Source organism: Capra hircus, chromosome 26 (assembly GCF_001704415.2).
Source record: "Capra hircus breed San Clemente chromosome 26, ASM170441v1, whole genome shotgun sequence".
Classification (NCBI taxonomy): domain Eukaryota; kingdom Metazoa; phylum Chordata; class Mammalia; order Artiodactyla; family Bovidae; genus Capra; species Capra hircus.
Window position 1 is genome coordinate 35,812,843 of NC_030833.1, and position 13,139 is coordinate 35,825,981.

The 13,139-nt window shown below is 41.4% G+C and overlaps 1 protein-coding gene across 2 annotated transcripts in view; it reads right to left on the reverse strand.

The window, feature by feature from the left end:
- PLCE1 (phospholipase C epsilon 1) overlaps positions 1-13,139 on the reverse strand; it is a 376,851-nt gene that overhangs the window by 63,040 nt on the left and 300,672 nt on the right. For both annotated transcript variants that reach the window (XM_018041369.1, XM_018041370.1), the window contains 4 exons: positions 11,524-12,199; positions 3,588-3,755; positions 1,682-1,799; positions 942-1,098 (listed from right to left, as the gene is read on the reverse strand). In XM_018041369.1, coding sequence (XP_017896858.1) covers positions 942-1,098; positions 1,682-1,799; positions 3,588-3,755; positions 11,524-12,199 — 1,119 coding nt within the window. The remainder of the gene's footprint in view (positions 1-941; positions 1,099-1,681; positions 1,800-3,587; positions 3,756-11,523; positions 12,200-13,139) is intronic.

Sequence of the window (13,139 nt, forward strand, 5' to 3'; positions counted from 1 at the left end):
TCATTAGCAAAGGATCAAGTTGCTTGCATTAAAACATTTATTCTTCATTTAGAGCAGTGCTATCCAATAGAACTTCCTGCAATGATAGAAATGTTCTTTATCTGCACTGTTTAGTACATACAGTAGCACCAGCCAGTGGCAGCTATGTAACACTTTTAATGTGCCTGGTGTGACTGAGGAACTGAATTTGAAATTTTATTTTAATTAAATTTGAATTACAATTAAATTTTCTTGTGGCTGCTGTGCTGTGCTAAGTCATGTCTGACTCTTTGTGATCCTATGGACTGCAGCCTGCCAGGCTCCTCTGTCCATGGGATTCTCCAGGCAAGAATACTGGAGTGGGTTGCTGTACCCTCCTCCAAGGGATCTTCTTGACCCAGGGATCCTGAGGCTCCCACAATGTAGGCAGATTCTTTATCGCTGTGTCACTGGGGAAGTCCTTTCCTGTGGCTAGTGGCTGCTAGGTCAGACAGTACAGATTCAGAGACTGATAGCTCAGGTTTTGTTACCATTACTGGCCTTTGAAGGGTTGGTTTGTCAAAAAAATTAGAAGCCATTATAGTAATGTGAGGGGCTTCCCTGGTGGCTCAGATGGTAAAGAATCTGCCAGCAAAGCAGAAGACCTGGGTTCAATCCCTGGGTTGGGAGACCCCCTGAAGAAGGAAATGGCTACCCACTCCAGTATTCTTGCCTGGAGAATTCCATGGACAGAGGAGCCTGAAGGGGTACAGTCTATGGGGTCACAAAGTTGTGTGTATAGCAGCAATGTGAGAAAGTAGGAAAATGCAGCCAAGAAAGTTAATAGCTTTTAAAATTTGGAGGTTTTCAGTTTTAAAGTGATTGTTAGAGACCATCTTTCGACAGAGCTCGGGAAGAGGATGCCCTCCTACACAACCTGCATGGTGTAAAGGGTCCTTCTTTTTATCATGTTAAGGCCCCACCTGGTTGGGCTCTTGTTGGAAGCAGGCAGCACAGGGGACGACACTGGCCTGATGGGAGATGACGCCCCGGCAGCCGAGGTAGGGGGCCCAGTCGTGGTCAAGGAGTGGGCTCTTCTGGAAGGGAGAGGGTTGGGAGGGCTCATGATGGCATTTGCCTCTGTGAGAGTGGAAGACAGAAAAGAGACAATGACTCTGATTATACTTTCCCCCAGAAATCAGATAGAAAAGATGTTTCTGAATGTCTGAGGAAGTCAATCTATACAGGCAATTACTGTATAAGAAGCATTAAAATATTTTGGTGAGTCTCAATCCTGGCTACACATCAGAATCATCTGGGGAACTTAGTGCATGGATATACTGGACTCACACAGAGTCTGAATCGGTTGGGCTGGGGTGTGGCTAGAGCATGCAGAGAGTCTTTAAAAAGCTCTAATATCCAGCCAGGAGGTAAGAATCACTGGTCTAATCCAGTGATTTGATTGTATCTTTCAAATCTAATATTCCTTGTCAATAAAGGCAAGTTAACTAGTTAGTATTTTCTTCTAAGTACAACTAACATTTGCAAACTTGTGTTTGCAGAAATACCTCTTGGGTTCCATCACCCAGTTAAAAACAAAGGTAAGCATATTTAATAAGATAAGAGTTTAGTTAAGAAGGCCTGTGATACTTAAATCTCAATTTAAGACCAAATGCATGTTTTCCCATTTTAAAAACCCTCAGATGTGAAGATACTGCTTTACCTGATTCTTCTTGTTCATTGACATCCTGAGGATCAGAACCACTCCGGCTCCGACTCTCTTTGTGTGTTTTGGCCTTGCGGGTGGCCATCTCGTCATCCGTCACCTCTCCACTCTCACCCTGGAAACAGAAAACTCACCATGCTTATCTTTCCCATCACTGCTTAGCTCAGGTAGGTCCCTATGTTTTCACTGATCCACCATCAGTACCACCTCCCCCTGGTGAAACCAGTAAAGACCTATGTGAAGGCTGACCAAGTGTTCCCTTGTTCTGTTTATCCCATGTGTTCTTCATGATAATGCAGTACTCCTTGGGGTTGAAAGGGTGACAAGAGAAGGCATAAGGTCCCTGGAGTCTGTGCAGAGACAGAATTATGAAGCAGATAAAGTTCAACCTAGGCATCAACAGCCTCCCAAGGGCAAAGAGTGGAACTTCTCCCAGTTAACCATGAAGAAAATGTATTACACTATAGTGATAATATAAACAATGTAATATATAATATAGAGCAATATATATATTATATATATATCATGCTAAAAAACAAAACACAAAATTTACCATCTTAACCATTTTTATTGCTTCCCTTGTGGCTCAGATGGTAAAGAAGCTGCCTGCAATGTGGGAGACCTGGGTTCCATCCCTCGGTCAGGAAGATCCCCTGGAGAAGGAACTGGCAACCCACTCCAGTATTCTTGCCTGGAGAATCCCATGGACAGTCTGGCAGGCTACAGTCCATGGGGTTGCAAAGAGTCAGATACAACTGAGCAACTAACACACACGTGACAATTTTTAAGTCTACCATAGAGAAAGTGATGCTAACTATTTGTATCTTATTGTGCAAGACATTTATAGAACTTTTTCACTTTTGCAAAACTGATACTCTATACTCATTAAACAACTCCCCCTTTCCCCTTCACCTTAGTCCCTGGCAACCACCATTCTATTTTCTAAGAGTTGGACCACTCTAGTATCTCATACCTGTAACTGAATCATGCAGTATTTGTCCTTTTGTGACTGACTTATTTCACTTAGGATAATGTCCTCAAGGTCATCCATGTTGCAGTACATGACAGGATTTCCCTCTTTTTATCCCCATTGTATGTACATGTTACTTCCCTGGTGGCTCAGACGGTTAAGCGTCTGTCTACAATGTGGGAGACCCGGGTTCGATCCCTGGGTCAGGAAGATCCCCTGGAGAAGGAAATGGCAATCCACTCCAGTACTATTGCCTGGAAAATCCCATGGACAGAGGAGCCTGGTAGGCTACAGCCCATGGGGTCGCAAAGAGTTGGACACGACTGAGCGACTTTACCTTTACCTTTTCTTTATCCTTCATTGGTGGATGGACACTTGCTTCTCTTGTTAATATATTTTAAATTGAGTTCTAGCCTTCTGACCCTCCAAGACCTTCCTAATATGATCCTTGTTCCTTACTATCCTTTCTTTGCCCACCACAGAGCCCATGCTCCAACCTGAAGCCTGAACCCAGGGCCCCCTGTGCCAGAGAGACAGTCCCCTGCAGTGTCTGCCTGGTGAATCCTATATGTCCTTTAAGACCCACGTCTCGCCTTCTCTGTGGAGCCATCCCTGCCTGACTCCCAGTCTTCTATTTCCCTTCTCTCTACTCCCACAGCACTTTGCAGACAGCGTGACAATGACTCTTACTTAGACCTCACTGTGTTAGCATCTCTGTGTCCCTCTATGGACCCTGACTTTTTGCTGGTGGTGACTCAGTTCCTTGTACTGGGTTTGGCATCCAGTGGGCACTTGGTGAGCTCTTGTATTTTATTTGTTTTACATCTCACCCTGTCCCCAATGCAAATGACCTAAAATAGTTTATGGTTATGCAGATTATACAGTGGTCCCAGATGATTGGGCTGGATGCTTAATAAACAAGTAACACTCTACCCTCATAAGGATTTTCTTCTTTTTCTTAGTGTTGCTTATGCTCAAGGTGTTGGGCTTCTCAATGCTCTTTGCTGATGTCCCAGGGCTGGGGTTTCGAGTACTCCATCGTCTGCCACCAAACAGCTCTACAGCTTGAGCCAAAGTTGGGCCTTCATATCGTCCATCCTCCTGTAAAAGAGACACATTCTGAACCCATAAGGGAAGAATGAGTAAAGGGGAGTAAATGTATCAAAGGCTTTCAGGAAATTCCCAGAGGCAGAGGAGCACAGGCTGTCACCAAAGAAGAATGATCTGGCCACCCAGGTGGCTCTGTTTTCTAACTGTCCAGACTCTCTGTTGGGGATTTCATCAAGTCCTCTGTGGTCCTGGTCACATCCAGCTGAGTTCCAGTGTTGTGCTTTATCATATTCTGCTGAGTTTCAGTGTTGTGCTTTAATACAGCCACGTTCAACTGGGATTAACAAAAAAATTTCCCTTTCCACTTTCAGAAGTTATATTTCAGCATTATCACTGCAGGCAAATTCATTAAGATGTACTTTGTAAATCTGGGCTTTGAAGGACTTGGAAGGTGTATATATATGTGTGTATGACTCTATTGAAGTAAAATCAAGTTCTATTTGTTATTTCATCACTCTAGATATATTTTCACCTAGCTTGATGCTTGGGACAGTGACTTAAAGTCAGAGTAGGTGGAGTACATGAAATTCATTTTGAAGGGCTTTGGGGGCTGCCATTTTCCTCAGTGACTGGTATCCAAGGACAGAGAGCCCAGGGGACTCAGAACACCATGTATATTACGATGCCTTGAGCAGGGAAAACATCCTCAGTGGGCACATGATGGTTTACAATAGCTGCTTCTTGTAAGGCAGCTCTATGTAACATGCACTGACTATCAGAAGGGATTGAGTAATTAAACAGTGTTCAACAATTCTCCTTATAATTCAGGAAAGGTAATAAAACTATGAAAAGTCACATATGAATTAAAGACAATATTGATATTTCACAAGTTGTAGAAAAAGCACCTTTTAAATCTATTTCTATTTACTATCTTTACTTTCTACAAGCTTTTAAGGTTATTCCTCCTTTGCAAATGCAAAGAAGTGCTTATAAATAGATTTTGGCTTTATTGTAGACAATATGCAAATAATAAAAAGACTTTGTGTGCGAGCGTGTGTGCATGTGTGTATGTGTTTGCTCCTTCATGTCTGTGCTTGTTTCCAATGTTCAATGACTATCTGATTTGATGACTTGAGTTGTGACCTCCTACTTCCTGAATCCCGTTTATGGACTCCAGGGTGCTTAGTGAATTGGATACTTGGTGATCTTTTGAATGATATGTGATGAAACATTTTGGTGACCTTCTGTCCTGAATATCTGTGATTTATGCCTGTCTGTGGATCATTTTTCTTTTCTTTAGCCATACCAAATTTTACTTTATCTCTTGTCCCTGGATATAGTCTTGGGTCTATCAGTCAATGAGGAACATCCTCCCTTGACCAATGGTTGGTATAGGACCCAAATAAGCCAATCAAACTCACCAACCCTGACATGTACATACTACTATATTTAAAATGAATAATAATCAACAAGGTCCGATAGTACAGCTCAATGTTATGAGGCAGCCTGAATAGGAGGAGAGTTTGGGAGAGGATGGATACATGCATATGTATGGCTGAGTCCCTTCGCTATCCACCTGAAACTGTCACAACACTGCTTGCTAATTGGCTATATCCCAATACAAAATAAAAAGTTAAAAAATCCTCCACCCCTGGAAAATGAATCTTGAATGGAGTGATACAAAGAATGAAAATGGCTGGAGATGACTCTACCTGGTGCAGGCCTGCTAGAGAGGGTTCCTGCTAACAAGTCACCAAACTGACCGCAAAGTGACACAATTTCACAAACTGATTCTTAACTACCTTATTGCATAATATACTCTGATTACGAAAAAAATCCTGTAAAATTTTATCTATGGGTTTTAACTAATACATCTTTAAACATTAAACCTAATGCTTAAACAGAGTAGACCACTTCATTAAAATTTAAAAGCTCTTCTCTGCAAAAGACATGGTCAAGAAAGCTAGAAGATAAGCCACAGGCTGGGAGAAAATATTTGAGAAGACATGTCTGACAAAGGTCTGTTATCCAAAATGTACAAAAGAATTTTAAAACTCAACAATAAGAAAACAAATGACTCAATCAAAAAATAGGTCAAAGAATTTGACAGACACCTCACCAAAGTATATATACAGGTGGAAAATAAGCATATGAAAAGACGTTCCACATCATATGTCATCAGAGAAACGTGAAGTAAGACAACGAGATACAACTGCACACCTATTAGAATGGTGGAAATTGAGAACACTGACAACACCAAATGCTGGTGAGGATGCAGAGCAATAGGAACTCTCATTTGTTGCTGGTGGGAATGAAAAATGGTACAGCCACTTTAGAAGGCAGTTTCTTACAAAACTAAACACACTTTTCCTGTATGATTCAGCAATCACACTCCTTGATATCTACCCAATTGAGTTGGAAACTTGTGTCTATACCAAAACCTGAACATGGATATTTATACTTGCTTCATTCATAATTGTCCAAACTTGGAAGCAACCCAGAAATCCTTTAGTAGGTGAATGAATGAATCAACTGCGGTTCACTAAGACAATGAAATTTCATTCAGTAATAAAAAGAAATGAACTATTGAGCTGCAAGCAGACATGGGGAAAAACTTAAATGCATATTACTAAGTGAAAGAAACCCATCTGACAAAGGCTACATATTCTATGATTTCAACTATATAACAGCTGGAAAAGGCAAAACTATGGAGACAATAAAAAGATCAGTGGTTGCAGGGGACTAAAAGAGGGTGGGATGGAGTGGGAGCAAGATGAACAGGCAGAGCACACAGGATATTTAGGGCAGTGAAAATGCTCCATATGGCATTGCAGTGATGGCTATATGTCAATATACTATATCTGTACAAGCCCATAGAGTGTACAGCACCAAGAGTGAACTCTAAAGCAAACTATGGACTTTGGGAAATTGCGACATGTTAACATAGGTTTATCCTTTGTGAAAGGATGTCTAGTCAAGGCTATAGTTTTTCCAGTGGTCATGTATGGATGTGTGAGTTGGACTATGAAGAAAGCTGAGTGCCAAAGAATTGATGCTTTTGAACTGTGGTGTTGGAGAAGACTCTTGAGAGTCCCTTGGACTGCAAGGAGATCCAATCAGTCCATCCTAAAGGAAATCAGTCCTGAATATTCATTGGAAGGACTGATGCTGAAGCTGAAACTCCAATACTTTGGCTACCTGATGTGAAGAACTGACTCCTTGGAAAAGACTCTGATGCTGGGAAAGATTGAAGGTGGGAGCAGAAAGGGACGACAGAAGATGAGATGGTTGGATGGCATCACTGACTCAATGGACGTGAGTTTGAGTAAACTCCGGGAGTTGGTGATGGTGCAGTCCATGGGGTGGCAAAGAGTCGGACATGACCGAGTGACTGAACTGAACTGAACTGATCCTTTGTAAAAAACGTACCATTCTTGTTAATCATGTTGATAATGGGGGAGCTATGTATGTGTGGGGACAAGAGGTTTACGGGAAATCTCTGTACTTTCCTTTCAATTTTATAATAAACCTAAAAATGCCCTAAAAAATAAAATCTTTAATAAAATTTAATAGACCCATTACCATGTACATATAAAAGAATCAGCCTCTACTGCTTGGGTTTTTCTAAATTCAGAACATCTTAACATGGGCCAAGCTTTATTATTAATGGAAATATTTTAGGCCTGTAAAAGGCAGGATGCCTTTGTTTAATCTTTAAAGGAGACCTTCTGGGAACTAAAATGTACTTTGAATCTTCCTTTTGTTTTATACAAAACAATAAACTTGCTTGGGATGGATGAAAGATGTACCTTCTATTTTAAATTTGGGCTATAGCAAGTGAAGGTACATTCTCAGTTTTAGAAAACGGTTCATGTGAACCGTTCATGAGAATTAGGAAATTGATTCCTTAAAAAATATGCATGTACTTTTGGGACTTCCCTGGTGGTCAAGTGGTTAAGACTCCACCCTTTGCGGAGGGTGTGGGTTCAGGCCCTGGTCAGGGAACTAGATACCACGTGCTGTAACTAAGAGTTTGCATGCCGCAGTGAAAAGATCCTGCATCCCAAGACTAAGGATCCAGCACACAGCAACAAAGATCTAAGATCCTGAGTGTCACAATTAAGACCCATGGAGCTAAATAAATACAGATATATATTTTTAAATTCATGTACTTTTAACTTGGCATGTCTTTGCATATCATACCTTAAAGACTCTTAAAACAATCTAACTCTTCAAATAGACGCCCCACTTTTTCCTTGGAGATAGCTAGAATCTGTTTCTGTTGTATACAAAGAAGTTTACTGATAATCCTGTGTATAACCTCCTTGGCTTCCCAGAGATCTTTCCAAATATATGAGTTCTCAAGCTCTGCCCATAACTTTGAGCCAAAGCTCATGATACCGACCTTTCTTCCACATCCTGTATCAATTAAAAATTGATTAAATTAAATTAAAAATTGATTAAATTAAATTAAAAATTTCTTGTATTCCTAGGCTTTGTTACAAATATCACTATTGGGAATTCCCTGGTGGTCTAGGGGTTAAGAATCTGTCTTTCAAGGCAGAGGACTCAGGTTCAAGCCCTGGTCAGGGAACTAAGATCCCACATGCCCTGGGGGACCTAAGTCCATGCCACAACTACTGAGCTCACAGGCTCTAGAGCTCGTGCTTGGAAACAAAAGAAGACCATGTACTGCAACAAAGACTCAGAGCAGAGTCCCCCCAAAACCAAACAAACAAAAGCAAAAGTCACTATTTTTTCTTTTCTTTTGCTTTATCTCTTGCTACTATTTCCATTACTTTATATTCACCAGCACTAAAATACTTGTATTTGAAAGTAACAGTACAAACATTCATCACACAAGAGGACTTGGATGTTAGGAATATTATTTTCTATATAAGCTCTTCCTAAATTGGGGATAAAGAAATATTCTTACACGGCTGTTAGTGGAAGTTTGGAAGAAGTCAAGACCTTCCATACGTTACGTTAGTTTATAGATATGTTTAAAATTTTCTTTTGTACTTTGGGACTTCTCAGAGCTTTAAATGTGTTAAGCTATATTATAAACCACCAAGGGGGCATTTAGAATGATGCCTATTTGACTTTTTGTTCTCCAAGTGCCAAATTAGCATCTTTTTAATATTCCCTGATACAGTTTGGCAACTGGTCTATATGATGGAAAAATGAGTAGTCCGTTGATTTTCTTATTTCACTTAAAATAAGAAAATGAGTAGTCCGTTGACTTTCTAACTTTACTTAAAATAAGAAAGAAATCAGACTGTTGTCTGTCTTAGGCAGCTTGTGTAGTACATTGTTCTGAGGATGAATGCCATCTGTTTTCAGAATTGACTGAGGTATATGGAGCCTTTTTGCCCTTACAGTGTGACAGCTTGGTTCCTCACACGGGTGGAAGGATGGGGGTGGAGAGAAAAGGAGGGATATAGCTGTGGTTACAACTGCGTAAGACCAAGTCAACTCCAAGTCACTTCCTCTGTCTCGGCTCCAGCAGCACCTCTTCTCATCCATTGCGGTCTCATCTGGTGCCTCCTTCAGCATAAACTGAAGGTTGCCAGGGTAAATGAGAAACTCTGTGCTGTGTGTTAGTTCCTCAGTTGTATCCGACTCTGCGACCCCATGGACTGTAGTCCCCCAGGCTCCTCTACTGGAGTGGGTAGCCGTGCCCTTCTCCAGTGGATCTTCCTGACCCAGAGATCAAACTCGGGTCTCCTGCGTTGCAGGCCGATTCTTTACCATCTGAGCCACAGTACAGTACTGTGAACTTAGTAATGAGAAACTAAGTCGACTTTACATGTTAATTCAGTTATTTTGTAAGACTGGGAAGGAAACTAATGGAACAAATAAACCACACAGGTTTGTGACAGTGACTGTAATTGAGCCCAAAGACTTTGGTTCATGACCAGACAATGCATTTTCATGATTGTAGAAGGAATGACTGTAATTGAAAACCAATATTCATAATAGCTCCCAGAGACCTTCCTTCCAAGTAGCCGGAACCACTGAGAGCTCCCTGTGGAGTAGACAGGAAGCAAGCATTTTGGTTTCCATTTTATTTCAAAAAATATTTATTTATTTGGCTGTGCCGGGTCTTAGTTGCATCATGTGGGATCTTTAGTTGTGGAATGTGGGATCTAGTTCCCTGACCAGGGATAGAACCTGGGCCCCCTGTATTGGGAGCAAGGCATCTTAGCCCCTGGACCACCAGAAAGGTCCCTTGGTTTCCATTTTAGATGAGTTAACTAAAACTGGCTTTGTGCAGTGCAGCATAGTCATGTTTATAGGCCTATGTGCTTATTAATTAATCGAGTTCTTCAGGGTATGATCTCTACTCATTAAGAACTGTATGGATGTGGGGAAAGGGGAAAGAAAGGCCTTTACATATGTGACTCTACTAACATTCCAGAGCAGAAAATGTTTTAATTTGTCAGAAACATGTTAGAACTATGAAAAGTACATGAAAATCAATCCTTTGAGTAATTTAAGTCACAGTGGTATTTGTTCTGTGACACTAGAAAAGATAATTTCTCCCCCATAAGATAGAAAAGGGCTTCCCTTGTGGCTCAGCTGGTAAAGAATCTGCCTGCAATGTGGGAGACCTAGGTTCGATCCCTGGGCTGGGAAGATCCCCTGGAGAAGGGAAAGGCTACCCACGCCAGTATTCTAGCCTAGAGAATTCCATGGACTGTATAGTCCATGGGGTCTCAAAGAGTCAGACACAACTGAGCTACTTTCACTCACACATGACACAAAAACATAGCAAAGAAAAACTGAATACTCTGTATAACTCATTTGACAATCCCACCAACAGTGTCACCTGGTAGTGGGGTTTATGACTCAATTTCCAAGCAATCTCTGCCCTCCTTCCTCCATAAGCAGGTGGCTCTAGTTACACCTGTGTCTCTCCTCACCACCTCATCTAACCCAGTCCTGGTGGACCTTTGGCTGGAGTGTCAAAGTACCTGATGCGTGTGTGTGTTCAGCTGCTCAGTTATATCTGACTTTTTGTGACCCCATGGATTGTACAGCATGCCAGGTTTCTCTGTCCATGACAGGCAAATATCGGAGGGGGTTGCCATTTCCTTCTCTGGGGATCTTCCCAACCCAAGGATCCTGATAGTTTAGGGTTAACAAAAAACTCACTCAGTTTAAGCTGCCTCCTAAGGGCTGTTGCCACTACGAATGAGGTTTGGAAGAACTCTAGTTATGACTATCTCATTTGGGAACGTTTCTTTTAAACTTACAAGTTCAACAGTTCGGCAGCAATACACAGTAAATTAAATAACTCTCTGAGAGTCACAGAGCACATTAGAAGATGAAATAGGATTTCAGTTTCCAAAGTGAAGATTTCTAACACATCAGCTAGTCCCTAATAAGTGTAAAAGCATTCAGATTACAATGCTTCCATTTTCAATTTAAGTGAAAATGCTTATATTAACTTGTTTCTTTCCAGATGTGAGAAGTCACCATTTTCATACAGAATAATAATAGGACCTACTTTGAGCCAGACACTATGCTTTATACGTATGAATTTACATTATGGCTTTATACATATTAACTCAGTTAAGCCTCACAGTCATCCTTTGTACAATATGAATAATATCATAATTTTTCTCACTTTATAGATAAGAAACTAAGGCACAGAGAGGTTAAGTAAAAGCTGTTCAACATCACTCAGGCAGAAAGTTGACAGAGCTGGGAAAATGAACCTTGGTGGTCTAGTTGTCCAGTGTGTTTTCACAAGATAGATCTGGAGAATCATACTACGGAGGAGACAGGGAAGGCTGCAGCCCTTTCCCCTTACCTGGTAGAGGCTGACGTACTGTTTCCGTAGCCACTGCTGTCTTTGGTCAGGGAACTTCCTCATCTTCCTCACCGCTCTAGTGAGCTCCAACAATCCACTGAAGAGCATCTTAGCTGTGTGCTTTGGTGCCACAAAGTGCAATAATCTATTGTCCGTGGTCTGCAGCCCGTAGAGCAGTGTCACGCCAGTCTCTGAGAGAGACATGTTACTCAGTTTGTTCTGAACACACACAGTGTGTATATCAATATTAGGGTGTCCCATGTACACAGCCTTTGCTGAAAACAGATCCAAGATCCCCTCCACCAGGCCACTTAATCCAGCATTGCCCAGTAACGGGAATTTGCCAGGCTCAGACGTGTTACTGAGCACACCAAGTTTTGCTTTAGCACTGGCTGGGGAAGCAGTGGTGGGTTTTATCCAGGTCAAGGTGCTATTGTCAGGCTGAAGCTGGAGGAAGCAGCGGGCAGAAAGGTGCGTGTCCTGATCATAGTGGATGACTGTGGCCCCCTGCAACAGGAACTGGTGCACATCAGCTTGGATGGACAGCACGTACCACGGGATGAGCTCTATCCCATGGTCAAAGGCTTTCTGTGGCTCTTCTGATCCATGAGAGTCCCATTCTTTGGGCTGCTCAAAGATGTCATTTTCGGAATCCAACAAATCTCCAATTATAAACCTGATAGAAAGAGTTACAAATTTGATCTGTCTTATAACCAGAAGTAAGGACAACAGAAATCTTTCACTGACGCTGGACATCATTTTTAATTTCATTATAAATTCAAATTAGCATAGAAAATATAACATGTTAAAAGTCATAGAGTGATTTTATATAGTGGTATTCTAAAACCTTATATTTAACAACCTGTCTAACCATAGGCTTTGAGGCCCCATGGACTGTAGCCTGCCAGGCTCCTCTGTCCATGGAATTTTCCAAGCAAGTGTACTGGAGCAGGTTGAATAAAGGAACTACTATATTATTATATTTTTAATATAAATAACAACAGTCTTCATTACTTATTAGTCTTTCCTCTTGTGTTAAATACATACATTTTTGCAATTAATATGACCTACTTGCAAAGTAAGTTTTATTTTTCTTTAAAATTTTTTTTAATTGGAGGATAATTGTTTTATACTATTGTGTTGACTCTTGTGATATATCAACATGAATCAGCCCTAAGTATACATATTTTTTTAATCTATGGAGGAACTGAGGTTCTGAAGGGGTGAGTAACTGGCTCTAGGTTACCCAGCTCAGAAGAGACCTACCCAAGGCAGGAATTTGGTCTGCCTGACTCTCTTTCTTCTATTTGGCTACTTTGGTAGGAATGTGCCTAAGGTAGACTCATTCTCTTCAAAGCATGAGGAACTGTTACTAAGAGCAAGGCTTTTCACCGCTTGATCAACAGACATCACTAGCAAAGGCGTGGGTAAAATTGAGGAATTGGTCCATACATCCCTGGGAAGGGATGTTCCCATCACCTCGAGACACTTGGGCAGCTGGCAGCCTCTTGGCGAGGTCTGAGAAGCAGCCTTGGGCTTCTCGGACTCTCAGTCTAGATCCTGGTCCCGGAGCAAGATCCCACTCCTGCTTTCAAACAGCAAAATGTTCTTCTTCC